The sequence below is a fragment of the Natator depressus genome, chromosome 5 (genome assembly GCF_965152275.1).
Source record: "Natator depressus isolate rNatDep1 chromosome 5, rNatDep2.hap1, whole genome shotgun sequence".
Classification (NCBI taxonomy): domain Eukaryota; kingdom Metazoa; phylum Chordata; order Testudines; family Cheloniidae; genus Natator; species Natator depressus.
This window is the reverse complement of record NC_134238.1, coordinates 48,978,599-48,998,805: the sequence shown is the minus strand read 5'-3', so window position 1 is coordinate 48,998,805 and position 20,207 is coordinate 48,978,599. Positions and strand designations below refer to the sequence as shown.

The 20,207-nt window shown below is 43.2% G+C and overlaps 1 protein-coding gene across 7 annotated transcripts in view; it reads left to right on the top strand.

Moving 5' to 3' along the window:
• The window catches only part of TNPO1 (transportin 1), a 170,173-nt gene that overhangs the window by 41,161 nt on the left and 108,805 nt on the right, over nucleotides 1–20,207 (top strand). For 5 of the 7 annotated variants that reach the window (XR_012639527.1, XM_074952752.1, XM_074952753.1 and 2 more), the window contains 2 exons: nucleotides 4,577–4,690; nucleotides 13,211–13,286. Coding sequence is in view for 6 of the 7 variants with exons in the window: in XM_074952752.1 (XP_074808853.1) it covers nucleotides 4,577–4,690; nucleotides 13,211–13,286 (190 nt within the window). In the remaining variant the exon portion in view is untranslated. Of the gene's footprint in view, nucleotides 1–4,291; nucleotides 4,376–4,576; nucleotides 4,691–7,268; nucleotides 7,375–13,210; nucleotides 13,287–20,207 lie in introns of those variants that run through there. The other 2 variants (XM_074952756.1, XM_074952757.1) reach the window with 2 other exon arrangements.

The window sequence follows — 20,207 nt, the reverse complement described above, 5'->3', positions numbered from 1 at the left end:
AGCAGGATTGGGGGTGCAGGTGCGGGGGGCTTGGAGGGGTTCTGGATGTGGGGGGAGTGAGGCTCGGTGGGGAGTTCTGGGTATGGGGGGGTTCAGATGCACAGGGGTTGGGCGGACAGGGATATTAGGATGTGGTGGAGGGGGGTTTACAGAGTTTCCTGCAGCCGGGAAGGTTTTTGGGGATGGGTCTGACCAGCCCCCAGCCTCACCTTGCTGGGGAAGAGGGAGTCCCATCCTCCACTGCCCAGCTAGGACTAGCAGCTGAGCCTGGCGCAGGGTAGGAGCCACCGGCCGGGGTGTCCCCAGCTCTGCAGTGATTTACCTGTCCACTGGCTGCTCCGGGTTCCCAAAACAAGGTGCCCGCGTTGCTGGAGAGGGGTGCATGACCGCTCTTGCCTCCCTTTGCTTCTTCATGAGAAAGTCATTTTTGTGCAAGGAAGCAAAGAAATCTGTGGGGGACATGAATTCTTCATTAACATAGTGGCACAGAATTCCCCCAGGAGTAATTAAGGCGTCAAACTTTTTTTTTTTAATGAAAGCTTATACTTGACCTACACTTAAAATTTAGGTCAACATAGCTACATCAGTCAGGGATGTGAAAACTCCACCACCCTGGCTGACATAACTATGCTGATCTAACGCCAGTATAGATGCAGCTATGTCAGTGGGATAATGCTTCTGTTGATCTTGCTACTATTGCTTGGGGAAATGGTGTTGCTACAGCAATGGAAAATCCCCTTTTAGCAGTGTAGGCTGTGTCTGTTTTACGGGGTTATGCTGGCATAGCTACAGCACTGCAGCTATGTCAATATAGTCCCTGTAGAGTAGACATACACTTAGGGCTTGTCTTCACTACTGGGTTAAGTAGATGTAAGTTATGCTACTTAAGTTATAAGAAAAGGAGTACTTGTGGCACCTTAGAGACTAACCAATTTATTTGAGCATAAGCTTTCGTGAGCTACAGCTCACTTCATCGGATGCATATGCTCAAATAAATTGGTTAGTCTCTAAGGTGCCACAAGTACTCCTTTTCTTTTTGTGAATACAGACTAACACGGCTGTTACTCTGAAACCTGTACTTAAGTTATGTAGCTTAGGTCAACTTACCCTGGTATCTTCACTGTGCTGCATTGACGGGAGACGCTCTCTGGTCGACTTACCTTACTCTTCTCCGGGAGCTGGAGTACTGGAGTCGATTGAAGAGCGTTCTGCTGTCGATTTAGCGGGTCTTCACTAGACCCGCTAAATCGACACCCGCTGCATCGATTGCAGCAGCATTGATCTTCCCAGTAGTGAAGAGACGCCCATAGGCCAGTGGTTCTCAACCTATATACCATTGTGGACTGCATATATGGCCCACAGTGCGTTATGTGGGCCACATCCAATACTACCTCTATGGCCCTGAGGATGTCACATGGGCTGCAGCTTTGTGCTGATTGTGCTGCAGGTTGAGAACCAGTGCCTTAGGTCCTGTTTATGCTAGAGAGCTTACAGCTGTGCCGCTGTAAGATCTCCCATATAGCCGCTCTATACTGACAGGAGAGAGCTCTCCCATTGACATAATTAAACTGCCCCCAACAAGAGTGTCTCCAGCCAACATAGTGCTTTCCACACTGGTGCTTCTGTCGGTGTAACTTACATCATTCAGCATGTGTTTTTTTCACACTCCTGGGCGACATAAGTTATACTGACAAAAGTGCTAGTGTAGACGTAGCCTATGAGCCTTCAGAATTTGAATGGGCTACATAAATACATGAAGTGGGCTAGATCTTGCCTGTGGACTAGGTGTTTGACACCTCATTACTAAAATATATATTACAAATAAATGTCCCTGTGCTCTGGGGGGAAAAGTTTAGCTGACTAGAACTGAACTAAAGGATTCCCATTTCACTGATGTAGTACACTAAAATATCTTATTATGGCTCAGTTTTACAGAAATAAAATTAGAAGAGGAGTCTCTGGCGGGGGGAGAGGAATAATTTGTTTGCCTATGAAAGGCTGCTAAAATTCCATCAATAATGGAAGTCATTGGGCCGGAGAGCAAGAATGGTTCTACAGTCCAGTGGTTAAAGCATCTATTTGGGAGGAAGACCTAGGAGCCAATTCATCTGCTCCAATCACTCTTTCATTATCTAGTAACTGTAGAACAACTTCAACAGGAGAGATGGAGGGAACCCTTTCCCCATCAGAATATCCCATAGCTCAGTGGTTAGAGTTAGACCTTGCCCTGTTCAAATCCTCTTTCCCCCTCCCCGCCCCCATTGTCTGAGGGAGGAACTGAACCTGGGTCTTCCACATCCCAGATGAGTGCTCTAATCAATGGGCTAAAAATTATAAGGTGGATGCCATTATCACCTGTTCCTCCTCTGGCTCTTTGGGTGGTGTGGGATGCTAACTTATTACATGAAAGGCCTTAGGTGCCTAAGCCATCTGGCTCCAAGAGAGGGAGTCCCATTTGTGGATCACTGAGCAGCAATATACACCTATCTCTGGTGGGGGGTAGTTAGAATCCCCCCTCTGCATCTCCCATTGGCTTGCTTAAGTGACTTCACACCTAAATGGATGGGGCCTTAGTCCCTGCTGCCACTGTTCAGAATATACACTCCTGCATAACTGCAGTGTTTTCAGGTCTGTGAAGCAATTGCTTCTGTTGCTCTCTCAGGTTTTTGGGGTGGGAGGGATTGGAAGTGTTGCTATCACCCTCTTGGCTCTATGGGGTGGAATGTGTATGGGGTGGTGCTGAGGCGCTTAGGGAAAGCGCTGCGTGACCGTCACTCTCTGGAGGAGAAAGGGGTGCTGCCTTCACAGGTCGCTGAGTGTGTGACATGAGTTAAGCCATGCCCCTGCTGCTGGACATTGCGCTGAGGTGCATCCATTAATGCTGTTATACCAATAAAATAAAAACCAGCAGGATCTTATAAAAGGGGAAAAGGCAAAATGCCACATTTATTGTGAATCCAGAAAGAATCATAGTAAGCAGTTAGTTATAGCTATAACATTCCATTCAATTTCATATTTATTCATACATTCATTCATTCATACACACACACACACAGGTTCTGCAAGGTTGTTATCATAGTTACCAGCCTTAGAGTTGCTCATGCCAAGCCACTGGCCAGGTGGCCTGGACATGAGGAGGGACCAGGGCCTTGTCAGATGTTCATCTGATGCTCCTGGAAGTTGGTTTGCAGAATCAGACCCCAAAGTTCTCACTTTCTAGAGTCCATTTTGATAGGAATTTCTTCCTATGCCAGTCTATGGGAATTGCTTCATCATGCTGTTGCTGAATCAATCAGCAGATGGCACATTGCTGACGGCTCCGTGCTGCCAGATGTTATCTTGTTCTTTGGTTCTCCCATCCTTGAGGCTGTTGGGTGGATTCCAGTCTGCCCTCCGGGGGGTCCTCTGGTTATTTCCACTTGACGCCTTCTTCAGCTGATGGACACTGGATTCTTAGGCTGGCACCTTCCTGATCATTCAGTTATTATCCACACCAGGCATCCATCCACATACATCCTCTATCTCTAGTTTAATCACAATTGTTAACAAAGCGAGATGAATACAACAGAAGGGCGGGGAATCTCTGGGTGCTGTTTCTATTGTTACAGAGTATTGCTTTGAGTCTCTCTCTCTGTGAGTAATTGTTGTTACAAAGAATTGCTTTGAGAACAGACTCTGTCTTAGGATGTACTAACACAATTAGCAGCTTGCACGTATCACACAGAGAGGGAGAGAAACAGTACCAAAAACCAAGAGACCTCTTAATTAGTAATACCCTGGAATTTAAACTATAGGGAATCAAACTCATTTGTGATTTTAATACAGAACTTCTTTAATGACAGGTTTCAGAGTAACAGCCGTGTTAGTCTGTAGTCGCAAAAAGAAAAGGAGTACTTGTGGCACCTTAGAGACTAACCAATTTATTTGAGCATGAGCTTTTGTGAGCTACAGCTCACTTCATCGGATGCATCCGCTGTAGCTCACGAAAGCTCATGCTCAAATAAATTGGTTAGTCTTTAAGGTGCCACAAGTACTCAACTTCTTTAATATGATCCAACAATGCTGCCTGATAGATCATGGGGTTTAAATCAACTGTTTTATTGACTCCCTCCGGCAGAGAGAGAGAGAGAGAGAGAGTGTGTGTGTGTGTGTTAGAGAGAGAGAGAGAGAGAGATGCACCCAGAACTTGAGGCCAGAGGCTGCGGTGACTGCTGCCGTGGGCGCAGGCAGAAAGGCTGAGCCGGCCGGGCTGACGGGCGGACGCTAAGACCCAGGGGGAGGCGTCACTTTTAGGGCCAGCCTGCAAATTCGGCGTGAGTGACTCAGTCCGCTCAGCGCACGCAGGGCAGGCGGCGGTGGCCGGGGCTAGGAGCAGGTCCGTGCCGCTCGCCTGGGCCAGCTGCAGCTCTATCGGGGCGGCGGCGGCCGGGGGGAGGCCGCGGCGCGCGCGGGTCCGCCGTTCGGTGTGTGTGCGCGCGCGCTGGGGGGAGAACGGGCCGCGCTCCGGGCGCAGCCTCCCCTGCGCTCAGGCCTGTAGCGCTAGTAACCGCGGCCGCCTGTTGTCTGTGTTTTGCAGCGACCCAAAATGGAGTATGAGTGGAAACCCGACGAGCAGGGGCTCCAGCAGATCCTGCAGCTGCTCAAGGAGTCGCAGTCCCCGGACACCACCACGCAGAGAGCGGTGCAACAAGTATCCTTGGCCGGGTCCGGGGCCTACCGCGGAGCCGGGGTCGCTGCCTGCCGCGCGGAGGCCGAGCCACTCAGGCGCAGTTCGCTCTTTCCACGGGTTACGGCTCCGCTTCTTCTTCGGTCCCGCGGGGGAAGGACAGACAGGGGCTTCCCGGGTTTGGGGAGCCGGGGCGTGAGGGGCGCGGCGAAGCTCCCGGGGAAGGGGAGAGGGAGCGGTGGCTTCTCCGGGTTTCAGGCCCCGCTCGATGAGGAGGGAGCCGCCACAGCGCTGCGAGCGGCTGGAGAGGCCAGCGAGCTGGGGGGCGCTGTTGGCCCAACCCCCGCCCAGGCGCTGAGGTGGGCGGCAGTGGCGCGGGGTTTGAACCGCCGAGGGAACCCGTGGGCGGTAATGTTACTCGCCTCCCCCTCCTGGCCCCCGGCCCGAGCACCTGTTGCAAGCCGGGAGCTAAGTGGAGCTTTTCTTTTTAAAGCCTTGGCCGGGCCATGCCGTTCTGGTGTCTCCCACTTTCCCGGGTTATCCCACGCTGGGCCTCTGCCAGCCCCCAGCTGCAGCAGCGCAGAGCTCGCCTTCCTAGAGGGCTCCCTACGGCCGTGCACAGGCCTCTTTCCATAGAGGGCGTGGGTGGATCCCGCCAACAGGGCTGGGGGCAGGCTTGACACAGGGTTTCTAGTTGAGAAATGCTGCTCCACCCCCAGCCCTGCCTGGCGGGGCTAAACTCTGTGATGTCTCTAGTCCGCTCTTTTCTCGGGAGTCAGCCATGGAAGAAGGGAGGAGGCTCATTTAGCAGGACATGTGGTACCAGCACCTCTGTCAGAGTGCCCCCATGTGTATGCGTGGTGGATCTGGGGGAGAGGGGCCCTGTTTCATGTCCTAGTGCCTTCATAGATAATGGAACAAGCATAATCTGGTGGCGGTAGTCGCTGGCAAGCATATTTCTATTGGCCTCTTCAATCTATGGATGAAAGTTCAGGTTTTCCACACTGTGAAAACAGTACTTTGTTTGCAAGGAAGACTTTTGAAAGAGTTAATTGTTATATGGTAAACCAGGGAAGGTCACCTGCCAAGGAAAAATTGATTTTTTTGTTTGTTTCTTTGATACTTTAAAAAAACAAAAACAAAAAAAACCCCAACCAAGTACTTTTTGCATTGCTTCTATTTTATATTATCAGTTCTGATTTTGTGCACTCTGAAAGTCTCCAATGACTATAGAAGTGGAGTGATTATTCAGACCAGCAAAACCTTGGGCAGGAAAATGTTTTTGTTAAGATTCATCATCCCCTTCTCCTTTCATGAAGATACAAAATACTGAGATATGTAGGAGGTCTTTCAGAAGAAAACAGGTAGACGTACGTGACATTCTTGATACTTTCAAGGTATTAGATTGAACACCCACTCTCCGCATTCTTTCTCCCCACTCCAAAAAAACTGGTTACTTTAAGGCTTTTTGGTCAAATTAAGAGTACTTCTAATTTTATTTATAAATTAAATGTAGTTTATTTCAGGTGCTGTGTTCCTTTGTGAGCTCCTGTGATTTTTATAAATAAGGCTAAGATTTTTGTCATGTGTATATTTTTAGTAAAAGTCATGGGCAATAAAGAAAAATTCACGGAAACCCGTGACCTGTTGATAACTTTTACTAAAAATATCTGTGACAAAATGGAGAGGTTGTCTGCAGGGGTCCCCCCGCCGCCCGTGGCGGCTGGGCAGCTGCAGGGGTCCGCCCGTGGCGGCTGGGAGCTCCAGGCTCCCTCCACCTCTGTCTGCCGTGGGCGGCAAGGGAACCTGTAGCTCCCACCACCAGGGATGAAGTCAGAGTGACTTCTGTGACCTCCATGAAAAAATTGTAGCCTTATTTATAACCATTTTTCCATTTTTAAGATGTTTCATTTCTCGCCTTTTGCTCTGTGAAAGATCTGTACACAAATGGGAAACTGAGCGTGCATTTGATCATATTCTGAGTATAAAGTAAATGCTCAAATTTAAAATAGAGGCTTTTAAAACTTTCAGTTACAGTAATCATGTTAGTTGTAAATTGTGGTTTTTAAGTTGTCTCCTTGATTAAATAAGGGTATTTTTAGATTATTAAAGGGATACTATCTTGTTCAACTTGTCTAATTTCTAAATTAGTAAAAAAAAAAAAACACAAAAAACCCCCTCCTAAATTAGTAAAAAAACAACCCTCCCCAAATAAGTCTGATAGCATATACCTATAAACTTAAATTTCTGTTGCAGTGTTCTTAAACAGTTGTGTTGGTGAGTGGTGTCTTGAAAATTGAAATGATTAGAAGCTGACTAAACAAAAGTGAAATTAGCTTGCGTAATTTCATCAAGGTGAGAAATGCTAAACAAATAGCATAAATAGTGATAAGTAAATTGTAATTTTAGCTACCAAAGATATTAATGCAGTCTTAAGATGACTTGACTGCATCCCATATTTTTAACTTTTTGTCATTTTAAATGTTTGATGAAGGATGTTTAATCAAAGGGAGCTTTCATATACTGAATGCTCCCAATAGGAAGGGAAAGAAAATATCTAATGTATAACTTATTTTAATTTTTTTTCCATTTAGGTTTCATTTCTTTTCATTCAGTTTGCTTAAAATGGAATTAATAGCTGTCTGCTGTGCTGTGACACTCCAGCATATGCCATACATTAAAGATGTACTCTGCTGGTGTTGGCCCTAGTAAGTGGTGGCTTTTTACAGTTTTTATTATATGATGCAGTTTTGTAAAAACCTCTTTTAATATAGCTTGCGGAACAGTGCTATATAATAAAAATGCCACTTGATAACATTTATGGGCCTGCTTCACCAAGTCGCTGAGATTGCTGTCCTATCGCACCATGGTGCTTAATAAGGTGTTCCAGTGGAGCATGAGCCAGCCACTACAAACTTAAGGCACTTTAAATTGATTTTTGTTTTCTTATTAATATGGGCTGATTACCCTTGTTGCTCTTGTGTTGGGCATTCAAACACATGTAATTAAACACAGGTCATATTAAATGTTAAAATTTCTTTTAAAATATGAAGGTAGTAGTAGGCTTGAAAGGCTTATTTGATGCAGGGTCATATTATATACCCTGCAATAAAACTTGAAAGGAGTGGGAGGACCCAAGAATCTGACAGTGTTGCCAATTTAGCTACTTTGTCACTAGGTTTAGTGACTTTTTGGTTTCCCAAGTGAGAAAATAAGTGTCAAAGTGACCAGTGACAAATCTAGCTACTTTCACTGCCAATTACGGTGATATTCAGAGAAAGAAGTCACCAATATGTGTAGTCACAAAATCATTCACAAGCAGCTCAATAGTGTTAATAAAATCCATTCCATGCTCCTCTTACTACATTCTGTTGCACACCAAGTCAATGACATTATGTCCCAATTGAATATGTCCTCAGAAGGAATCACATTCCAGGGCTTTTTGGGCTGAGATCACTATAATCTGCAGCGGAGGAAAAGAAGATTGTGGAGGCTAATTAAATACTTTGCTGAAGCCAGGTGCACTTTGGAGAGAGCAGCATATTAGCCAGGGCTTGTTTTTACCCAAATGTGTTCTTTCTTGCTGCTCTGTAGTAGGTAGCACACCCTGTGATGCAGGGAAAGATGGCTAATGAAGTGGGCTGGACAGGGGAGGCAGGTTAGCCAGCGAGGAGAGCTGCATGGATGGAAGATGGGGTGGGATGAGACAGGACCGTGTGCCCCAATGGGGTAGGGGAGTGGTCACCTTTCCTCCAGGGATGAAGCCCTCACTACAGGATCAAAGGTGGAGGTAGCTTGATTTTGCTTCCCCTTTACACCTTCCCCTGGCTTGGCCTGGGGTTAGCTGCCCTACTGTTCTCAGAAATTAAACCCTGGAAGTGGGGGGAAGAGGCTCTGCTAGCTGATTTTTGTTTTTAAAACTACTTTCTTGGCTCTCTGCAGCTCTGAGCTGAGGTCAGGCGAATGCCCTCTTACCCCTGGCTCTGGGCCCTCCCTTTCACTAACCTGTTGGCTCAAATCCAGGCTGACAAGAAAGGGAGGCTCAACTGAAATTAACCAACCCCAGCCAACCTGGCTGCCCTGTACAGAGCATCCTTCCCAATGAGCAGAGGGCTGCAGTTTCCTTCCTAATGAGCAGTGGGTGCCCTCATGATGATGACAGTGTACTGGTGTAGTTGCTTCTGGTGTGCAACAGAATGTCGTAAGAAGAGAGCATGGAATGTATTTTATTAATACTATTGAGGTGCTTGTGAATGATTTTGTGACTCTACTCGCGCGTGTGTGTGTGTGTGTGTGTGTGTGTGTGTGTATATGTATATAAAATTCTCTGGAAATTTTGTTCAGTGACATGTTGACTCCTTTTGAGTGCTTAAACAGCTACATCTAGCAACTTTTCAGAGTTTGTCTGGTGACTTCCTGCTATGTGAAGTTAGCAACAGTCTCAAAGAGTGAATGAGGAAGAAGCTGTTAGAGCTGGCAAATCCTGTGGATCCTAGGCCAGTAGCTTCAGTGTTGTTGTGGGGTTTCCACTTAGAACACCTCTTCTGGTTCTCCTTCCTGCTGTGCTTGCACTATACTTTTTCCTTTTTTGCGGGGCAAACGATGCAGAGGTAATAGCAAGTTTTGACTCCAGTTGATTTTTGTGGTGTGGTTTTTTTTTTTCTGTAGGTTTAAAAGGGGAATGTCTCAAAATGTCTGCATCCCAACATACTTCTTAGTCTATGCTTGCACTGCATTGTAAGGTGTGCTGTGTAGCTGCTCTTTATTGCCGGGAGAGAGCTCCACCTCCAAGGAGGGGCGGGAGCTTTGTGGCCGGCACAGTTGCCGGCAACAAAGTGCTGTTCACATTGGTACTTGTCATTGTTAAAACTTGTCGCTCAGGGGTGTATGTATTTTTTTCACACCCCTGAGCAACAGAAGTGTTAACAATGAAAGTGCCATTGTAAATAAAGCCTAAGTCATGCTAGTCTTGACTACAATTATTTGGCTCTTGGGGAGGGTTCACCATCTTCCAAAGATGTGTAGAACATGCCATATTGATTCTGTTGTTCCAACCCTGTTTTTTTTTTTTTAACCAAAGAGGCTTTTCCACCATAGTTCATACTCTCTTTCACAGCAAAGGAGAGAGAAGGGCCTTAGTAGCCCAGTGTGTAAAGCTTTTATTTTTGAACGGAGTCATTACCTGATACAAACTATAGATATTTTTGGTAATTTCTTATTTGAAACTCTAGTTATTCTGTTTCTGAATATGACAACGTTAGGTAACAGTTGCCTGTTAAGCAACTAATCTTGATCATTTAGAAATTTTGTTGTGTAATTGTTTGGTTTTTTTAAATATATAATTTAAATATAGGAGTTAACAGCATGATGGTGTTGCACACTTGTAGCTTCAGATATTTAAGTACTATTGGCGAGTTAACCGGAGCATGGAAATAAAAGGATTTAGCAACATGCCAAATCACTGTTGCTAGGCAAGCAGCAGTGAAATACTTGAAAATTTTGAATAGGTGGAAATGACAAAAACTGTAGGCCTGTTGTAGTACATTAGAATGACTCATTAGTGAACACCGTAATACTGTTTATAGTTCCTCCGTGATATCTTAAAGAGCTGGCATTTTTGGTAGTGTGTGTGTGTCTGCACCAAAAAATTAAAAATTCTGTGCACAATATTTTAAAATTCTGCATATTCTCTGTAAAAATTACACAATATCACACTATTTTCAATTATTTGCTGATAAGTATTTTGAAATAAATTACCAAAATAATTGAAAATGGTGTGATTATATTGTTTGTGTTTTGACAAATAAAATATGCAGAATTTTAAAACTTTTAATTTTTTTGGCAAAGACTTCCCTCAAGAGTACCAGTGTTCTGTGTGGCACAAGTTGGGTGCGGGAAGATAAGTGGGTGGGGAGAGAATCTGGATGCACAGGGACATATTGCACAGCTCTGGGTTCAGGGGGAATGGGACTCTGCACTGGAGTCCAGGTGAAGTGTGCTTAAAGGGGTGGGGGAGAGGCTGGGGGAGTGGGGCTTAGAAGGGTGGAGAGGTCAGGGTGCAGCTGGTTGGGGCTCAGTGGGGTGGGGGTTCTGGGTGCAGGAAGTTCCTGAGACGGAGGGGTTTCCAGATGCATGGCTGAGGGGAGGGGTGAGTGAGTGAGCACTGATGCATCTTCTCTTTGCTTCCCTTACAGAAACTATTTTCTGTAAGGAAGTGAAGGGAATCTGTGGGGGAGGAGGTTTTTTCTGCATTGCAGTGGTGCAGATTTTCCCCAGGAGTTTTATATTTTTTTATATCTATATATATGATGGTAATACCACATAAGATAATCCTTATGATATATAGTTTGTATTCTAGGAAATGGGCATTGTATGTAAGGATTATCTTGTGTTAAACATTTACCGTTTTAAGTAAACCCACTCCTCCCCCCCCCCCCCAAAAAAAAACCCCTTTATGCTACAATGTATCAGCCATTCATGATTTAAAAAAATTCTCAACTCTTAGTGCTCAATTAAGCTGCGGTTTGGCAAGCTGCTTAAGCAGATGCCTAGTATTAAGCAAGAGAGTCTTGTTGAAGTCTTAAAGATCATACTTTTATGCCTTGGAGACCATACTAAGTCAGGTTCAGTAGTTTTAATGGTGAAATGCAATATTATTTGCAGTAAAAATGAAACATGTTAGACATGCTTTAATGTCTTGCTGAATAGCAGTTCAATGGCTGGCTTAAAGTTGATGCTGTTCATACTTTAAATACTTAACTATGAATAATACAAAGGACTCTACGTGGATGCTTAGAAGTTAATTAAATGTTGTACTTCAATATTAAAATTGCTGGAAACTGACTTCAGATTTTTTTACTCTCTACATTACAAACTGTGCTAGCTTTTTCATAGATTCCAAGGCCAGAAGGAATCTTTGTGGTCATCCTGTGTGACCTCCTGTGTAGAACTTCCCCAATATAATTCCTAAACAGTATCTTTTAGAAAAATATCCAACTTTGATTTAGAAATTGTCAGTGATAAGAGACTCTGTTGCAACCTGTGGTAAGTTGTTCCAATGGTTGGTTACTTGCATTTTAAAAAAAAACATTATGCTGCCTTTTTAGTCTGAATTTGTCTAGCTTCAGCTTCCAGACATTAGATCATGCTATACCTTTTTCTGCTAGATTGAAGAGCCCATTATTAAATATTTTCCTCCCTATATATGTATTTATAAGACTGTGATAGTCACCCCATAAGCTTCTCTTCGTTAAGCTAAATAGATTGAGCTCTTTGAGTTTCTTACTGTAAGGCATGTTTTCTAATGCTTTAATCACTCTAGTGACTCTTCTCTGAACCCTCTCCAATTTATCTACAGCCTTCTTGCATTGTGGACACCAGAATTGGACACAGTATTCCAGCAGTGGTTGCACCAGTGCAAATAGAGAGGCAAAATAACTTCTTTACTCCTACTTGAAATTCTCCTGTTCATGCATTCTGGGATCTCCTTAGCCCTTTTTGGCTACAAAATCGCATTGGGATCTCATGTTGAGCTGTTTATCCACCATGTCCCCCAAATCCTTTCCAGAGTCACTGCTTCCCAGGATAGAGTCCTTCATCCTATAAGTATGGCCTACGTTACTTGTTTCTAGAGGTATAATTTATATTTAGACATATTAAAATATGTTCTATTCTCTTGTGCCCAGTTTACCAAGTGATCTAGATTACTCTGAATCAGTGACCTGTCCTCTTGATTATTTACCACTCCCCCAATTTTTGTTTGTGTTTTTCTTCTAGGTAATAAATAAAAATGTTAAATAATTTAGATCAAGAACAGATTCCTGTGGGACCCCACTAGAAACACACCCACTCCAAGATTCCCCATTTAGTTACATTTTGAGACCCATCAGTAAGCCATCTTTTAATCCATTTAAAGTGTGCCGTATTAATTTTATCTTTCTAGTTTTTAATCAGGACTGTCATGTGGGACTAAGTCAGATGCCTTCCAGAAGTCTTTTACATCAACACTATTACCTTTACAAACCAAATTTATCTCATTAAAAAAAGAGATGAAGCTCGTTTGACAGCATCTGTCTTCCATAAACTGATGTTGATTGGCATAAATTATATTACCCTCCTTTAATTCTTTATTAATCAAGTCTCATATCAGCCCTTTCATTATCGGGCTTATAATTACCTAGGTTATCCTGTTTATCTTTTTAAAATAGTGGCACAGTGTTAGCCTAGTCTTCTGAAATGCTTTGAAATCAACATTACCAGTCTAGGTCTCCTCAGCCAGCTCTTTTAAAACTCTTGGATGCAAGTTATGTGGACCTACTGACTTAAAAATGTCTAACTTTAATAGTTGCTATTTAATGTGCTCCTGAGATATTAGTGGAATGGAAAGAGTCTTATGTACAAGAACATTATTTGTGTTTTAAAAATCTGTCACTGTGGAAGTATAGTGCTATTTGGAAGTATTAGCAATTACATGTCTAAGTAATCACTCAACTTTAGTGTAATCTTTGAAACGTATACATTTTCCTTAACAACCTTACTTTTTAGAAACTGGAACAACTGAATCAGTATCCAGATTTTAACAACTACCTGATATTTGTTCTTACGAAATTAAAGTCTGAAGGTAAGCTGCTGGGTTTTTGTTATCTTATTCTAGGCATTGTGTAATGACTTTAATTCATTTGTCTAGATTTTTAGGACTGAAGGATAGATTTTAGGTGCTGATTCTACCACCTGCTCCACAGACACTTGTGTGGAGCTTTAATGACTATTAGGGATCTCGATGGGCTCAGGGGGCTGCCTGCATATTGCCAGTTGTAGGATCAAGGCTTTAGACTGGGTTGCATCTTAGCTTTCCTTTGTTTGGTTTTTTCTCTGGATGTTAGCATCAGTGCTTCATCAGAGTAAAATTAGATCGTGTAATAACCTTCCTTGTTGGAAGACAGATGTTCAGAGGTCACAAATCCAAATGAATTTGTAACAGGATTAGACCAAGTAGTTTGTGCATGCTATTAAAACCATTACACAATTTGGCATATTTAGTAGTTTCTGATGGGGAGAGAGAGTTTGTGGTGTTAAAGAGGTATTAAAGGTTTCTCTGAAGACCCCATCTAGCAGAATACTTGCTTTGGGTCTTGGCTCCTTAGCGGAAGACTGTTACAACTCCATTATTTATTAAAGATTGTTTACTCTTGTGGACAGTAAGTGTGAACCAGGTCATCTGCTGGGTTTAAATACTGATCTCCAAATTTACCATTCAATTCTTTCTTGGTAATGGTGGTGAAGAAGCTCATCATTAACTCTTTTTGCATTGTACCAATATTTCATATTGTCTCAGTGCATTCTTTTTATTATTTAGTGTCCTTTCCAGTCAGTCTTAATTGCCAGTCCAGTTGCCTAATTTGTGAAGCCTTTACTGCAAGTGTTTTGAGGGCCTGCTCCAGTAACTACCTTGGCAGGGTGTTTTTTGCCTACTGTGGCATGTGTTTCAGCTCTCTTACACCATGTTGGCATGTTTTTGCTTTTATTTTTCTTGGCGTTTCAGCCGTTCTCCCTTGGAGCTCTTCCCCTGAAGTTTTTTTTGGCTCTTCTCAGTATACTGGCACCTGACTCAGTGTGCTTCAACAATTTGTGTTTTTTAAAATGCACATTTCTTGGTGCATCAGGAGTGCTTTGTACTCAGCCCAGCACTTGCTTGATGCTTCGTTCAAATCAAGGTTATACAAAAAAAGTAACAATCTTCTTAGCTTCTGCTTTTTTGTATTTTGGGTAGGGAGGGAGGGAGGGTGTATGTCAAGAATGAAGGAAGGAGTCTACTGTGATGCGTGGGGGTGTCAGCTATGTCTTCATATGTCACTCTGAGCACTAGCAATATAGGGAGTGGCTCCAGTTCCTCTTTCAGGCACTCCAGAGAAACTTCTTAAAGTCCAGCCCAAGCTTGTCCACAGTGCTTTGAAGGATAAACTGAAAACTAAAGCCTGAGCCAGCCAAGATCACTGGAATGTTGGGATGGACTGCCAGCACCATCCATGCACAGACCCAGGTTCCCCAGACCCTGCTCCCCAGTAAGCCCAGCATGATTATTTCAAAGCTGAAGTGCTTTGTGCTGTGAACAGCAAAGTTGAGATCTCTGCATCAGCTCCTTGAAAATACATGCTTGAAGTCTATAGCTCTGCACAAGACAAATGGAAGAGATGACAAGAGAACCAACCACACCACACTTGCTTGTTGAAGCCCCTTTGTACATGCAGCTTTATATCTAAACTTCCTGTCCCCCCCTCCCCCCATTGTGTCTTGTGGTTGAAATTTAGAAGGGATTGATTCTGGGTATTTGTATATTCTTGATGATTCAGCATAATCATTCCTGGCTGTTAAAATATTCAATCAGGTTGTCCACCACTTTTTTTTCTTATTGCTTATAGGTAATTACCAGCTTTGTGGGGAAGAAGAGCAGGAAACACTGCTAGTTGCAAAATGACCACTTCAGAGCTGCTGCCAAATATAAAGGGCCAGCCCCACCAGGAGTGTAGAGTGAGGAGGAATTCAACCCTGAATTGGGTGGAGCCAAGAAAGTACTGAAAGAGCTGTTCTCGGGAAGGGGCTGAATTGGTGTTTTATATCACACAGGCCCTGAGGTTGCCCAGAAGCCCACAGTACTTCAAAAAATTCCTTTTGCTCTGCATCAGCAGGGGTAGAATCTCTTTACAAAGTCATTGCACTGTGTCCTGAGGCTGAACCTTCAGCCTCATAGTCAGCGCTCCTGGTCCAGGAAGCTCTGGCCTCAACATTGGCATCTTCAGCCTAGCCAGTGCTGGTGGCTCCTAGAGTACTTAATATGTTCTAAGTATCCCCTCCATATTGCTTGGACAATTCAGATACTAGGGTGTTATCCAAGATTGAGGATTGTTACCTGGACTCAAATGAGTTGGAGTATTCGTCTGACTGGAAGTACATACTCATTGCAGAGGAACATCCGCTCCCCCACATTCAATAGCTACCAGGCCCTTGCACTCTATTTTGGAGCAGCTGGTGAAGGTGTGGCAGATGCATCAAGCTGCTGCGTCTCCTAAAGACAGTTAAAAATATCATCTACTCCCTCAGGATGCTGGCAGCAATATTTTAAGAGCTTGCTTAGAGGAAAGAGTGGCCACACTCTGCACCTCAGAATCCTGATCTGTAGTACTGAGACTTATTTTAATGAACAGTTTGCCCGTCCATTTTGCAACCCTTCTCAACAGGGGTGGCCATGCCTTCATAACTAAAGGGAAGGAGAAACTATGCAAAAAAATTCACGCCTTCAGTAACCTTATTCCTCAAGAAAGATGCTAGGAGCTTCAAAGCTAGTCCATGAGAATGTTGACTTAGCCCAGTATCAGGCATGGGTAATATTTGATGCATGTGAGACAGTGGCAGAGGTGGCAGTCTTGGGGTGTATGCCCTTATGTCTGTTCAGCTGTCAGCATCTGAGCTTCACCAGGAAATCCAGAGAGTTTGAGGACTTGTTTTAAATTGGGGGGAAAAAACCTCATTTGATGAACAGGTAGGGTGCTCTTTGGTGAAGGCAAAAATGACTACAGAAATACTGCATTCTCTCAGGCCTGTATGCAAGTCTCTGAGTCCTGTATGGAAGGAAGAAAGGGAAAAGCTCCACTTGCAAAAAGTTACCTTTTGAATCAATAGTAGGCTTTAAGGGACCAGAAACGTCTTTTTAGGAATCTCAAAAAAGAGCACAGCTTTTGCCATTGTTTCAAACACCAAAGGTTGCCCACATCTAATGCTGATCTGGTCTGTGCCTTCATAGACCGGTTTTTTAGCTCCTTTTTTGAGACTGCTAAACGGCGGCTTCAGATTAGCTCCTTAAGGAAAAATGTTGGTAAGGGAAATTGCCTTCTTCCATAACTTCATCTGTCCTTTGGCCATAAAGGCATGAGAGTTTGTGAAATGAAGGGTTTCCTGAGAGATTAGCCAATTCGCCACTAACAGTAACATGCCATTGTCACCTTGTCAGAAGTCTTGGGAGTCTGCATGACTACCAGGAATTGTTAAATGGGATAATATGATCAGATTTGTAGAAGAACTTCTGGGGGCTAGTGTCCCTGCTGTCCCAATCCACCAAGAATGCTCTTGTACAGCATCTTTCTCATGCCAGAAATATAAACCCTCCTGGCAAAGAACAATCATACCAGATAGCTCCAATGATATTTATACTAATCATGGCATGTCTCCGTGTGAAGCAGCCTCTGGACTCTGAGGTCTCAGTGGTCATAAGCAAGTCTCCTGTCACATCCCAGTAATGAGACTTCAGTGTCTCATTGTCTGAGGAGAACTTAGTTTGTAATGGACTTCCAAATGTCTCCTGTCCAAACTGTAGCGATCATGGTTGCATCCAGCTTAGGATAGGGGATCTCGTACAGAGGGTCTCAGTATCCAGGGAGTTCAGTCTTTCAAGGAATGTTGCATATGAATGTTTTGGAGATCAGTGTGGCTCTGTGTGCCTTAGGTGTCCACGTGCTTAGTATCCCCAGAAGTGTTCCTGGTTCAGTGACTATCAGGGCTCTCATTTGCATAAGGAACACAAAGACAAGCAGGGAGGTACTGGGCTTTGCCACCTGTTAGGTAAGTCTTCAGGGGCTGGAGTGTGCTCTACTCCACAAGACTTTCATAGTACATGTGTACGTGGCAAGAAAGGAGACCACAATTGCAAATGAGATCATCTGGAACACATCCTTACAAGTGGCTTCAGGATATGGAAGTGCCAGCCAGTCCCTCTTCTGAGGGACGTTCGAGGTGGATCTCATCATTACTTACCAAAGCAGAAAACTACTGGTGGCCTGCTCGTGGCTTCCATAAAAAGTCCCATTAGCAAAGGATGCCTTTTCCATACTGTAGGGAAGAGATGTCTCTGACTTTTCTACTGCTCCTTCTCCTAGCTAAGGTCCTGGCAAAGTTGAGAGAGAAAAGTGTGATCATAATTGCCTCATACTAGCTCAGATAAGTGTAGTTCTCTGTACTGTTGCGGCTGGGCAGAGTTGATTCTATCAGATTGAGAGAGAATCTGGCCTAGATGATAATCCACATCTAGGGCACTCAAGACCTTTTGCTTTGATTCCTGATGACAGAGCAAAGATCTGTAAGTATGGTGTCTTCCAGTAGATAACTCATGTCCTAGCATCTCAAAAACATCTATGAGAAGGACCTGTCATTTCAAAAAGAGAGGTTAGTGGTCAAGGTAGTTCTCTTCAATTGGGGTACTCTCCTCACCCACCTCAAATTGCTTTACTAATTTCTTTGTGTCTGTGCCCGCTTTGAAGACTCACTCCATTCAGGTTCATTTTGGAAGCTTTCTGTTGATTGTGAATTAGTTGAGAGTAGATCAGTGTCTGCAGCCCCTTGTCATGCTTGTGTGCAGCTTGATGCTTTCTAAAGCCCCACTTTGATTTGGATTAAAGCTCTTTGAAACACTCAGTCCTGTGAATTTAACCTTATATGGAAGATCAGGTTCCAGGTAGCAGTAGGCTAGCTTCAAACTTGATCAGATTTTTACAAAAATGAAGTACTGCAGACTCACATTAGATTCACCTCCCAGGATGGTGGTGGTGGTCCACCTTGATGAGTCTGTCATTCTTCCAACATTCTTAATATGCTTATCACATTGAAGTGTGTCTCCATATGCTTAATGTTAAAAGGTTCTTAGACTTCTGTTGTGAACCAAAGACTAATTAGAGGTAGCTTGTCAGGCTTTTAGGTTAATCCTCAAAGGTTCTGGACACTCAAAGGTTTGTGACTTAGTATTTTTATAAATTTTAATTAAAGAAATCATCACCAGAGCAAAGCTGCTATTACACTGAACCAAGAATAAAGCAATTCAACTATCATGTAAAGATCAGATCAACAAATTAGTCTCTATTGGGTTTGAATTAAATCATCAAATTAGTTTGATCATTGTTAGATTGTGACTATCTGTTTGGTTATAAATCCCAGCTAAAGAATTTAACAAAGTCAGTCAGTTATAATTTGAATGGTTAAATATGTTAACTGAACCACAACCTTGGAGCCAATTAAGTTTCCTTCTCAGACTTCAGTTATATGGTGGTTAGTACCTTCCTTCCCCCTGGAGGCATTATTACAGTACAGATTTTAACAAAACACTTGAGAAACCAAAGTTTGACACCTTACACCAAAAATTACAGGGGAAAATTTCTAGTCTCTGAGGACTTTCAAACATAAAACAGTAACTTTGAGATGATGTTTATGGCATATTTAGCTGAACTTTTCTTTCATGTGCCTTCCTCATTTGGACTTCATCGGTGCTTATATACACACAACCACACTTCAACTCCAGTGCCCTAAAAATAGAAGGCTAAATAGGCTGAGATGTCTCCAGCCTAATAAAAATAAGGTAACAGGGCTTTGCAAACTCTTCAGCTCTTGCAGTCGTCTTGACTTGCCTGCAATTTCCGCTCTGACTCTATGCAAGGAGCAGTGCTTCTCATTAACAGGCTTTCTTTCAGTGTGCCCACAGATAGGGCAAAGGTTCATGTAGCCTGTGATTGATGCATGTGGTCCAGGTTGAGGTGACTTTCTCACATCAATGTGATAGTCTCAAGATTCTGGAATGTCTATCTTCTGTCAGATGGCTTGTAAGGCTTCTTGGCCTTACCCTTGATTCTTATGGTTTGTGAATTTTGCTTAGTCTGCCTTGCAACATCTCCTTCCTAGATCTTTGGATAAGTCTGGTGTGAGGCCTATTTTGGCGCCATGTAAGCTAATCTAAGGATTGGATTAGGTCACTTTTAGCTAGTGTCAGTTTGGAAAAGTGCTGCCTAAGTCAGCAATTTAAAAAATATTTGGAGTTCTACACTGTTTCTGTTGCAAGTCTGTTCCGTACAATATTGATACAGGTAGTCTCCAGCTCTGGATTGAAGAAGCTGGCATTGTTGTATGCAGGTGAAATGGTCTGGAGATGACTTTGTCACCTGTTTTATAGAAAATGAAATATAAAAATCCTATAAAAGACTGCTAGGGGTCCTCCCCTCCCCCCCCCCCCCCAACAACAACAACCAGTCACTCAACTTTTCATCCATCTAGCAAAATTGTAAATTCAGATCTATGATCTTTCATCACTTCAGTTTATGCTGCTTAGACATTACAAACCGTCCTATTTTGAAACTGGGCTATAGGTGTCACAGCTTGTTTTCAGCTTTCGTTTTGACAGAAAAAAATTACCTTAAATTATTTCTTAAATAGGTTTTAAAACTTACATAAGGCCTGTATTCCCATGTACGCTATTTTTTTTTTTTTTTGACAGCATACTAAAGACCATAAGTCACTAAACTCTTGATCAGGATTTAAATCACCAAGTGGAAAGCCTTTATTTAAATAATCCATTTTAATCAACTTTTCTGTTTGTACTTCAGTTATTTTTCTAAAGAAAGGTGCATTCTCATTGGTTGATACAAGCATTAAAATGTTGATTTATAACTAAACAGAGCCTTCACGCTAGATTTGGTACATCTTTTTGCTATTTAGGAGGGTGCACTATATA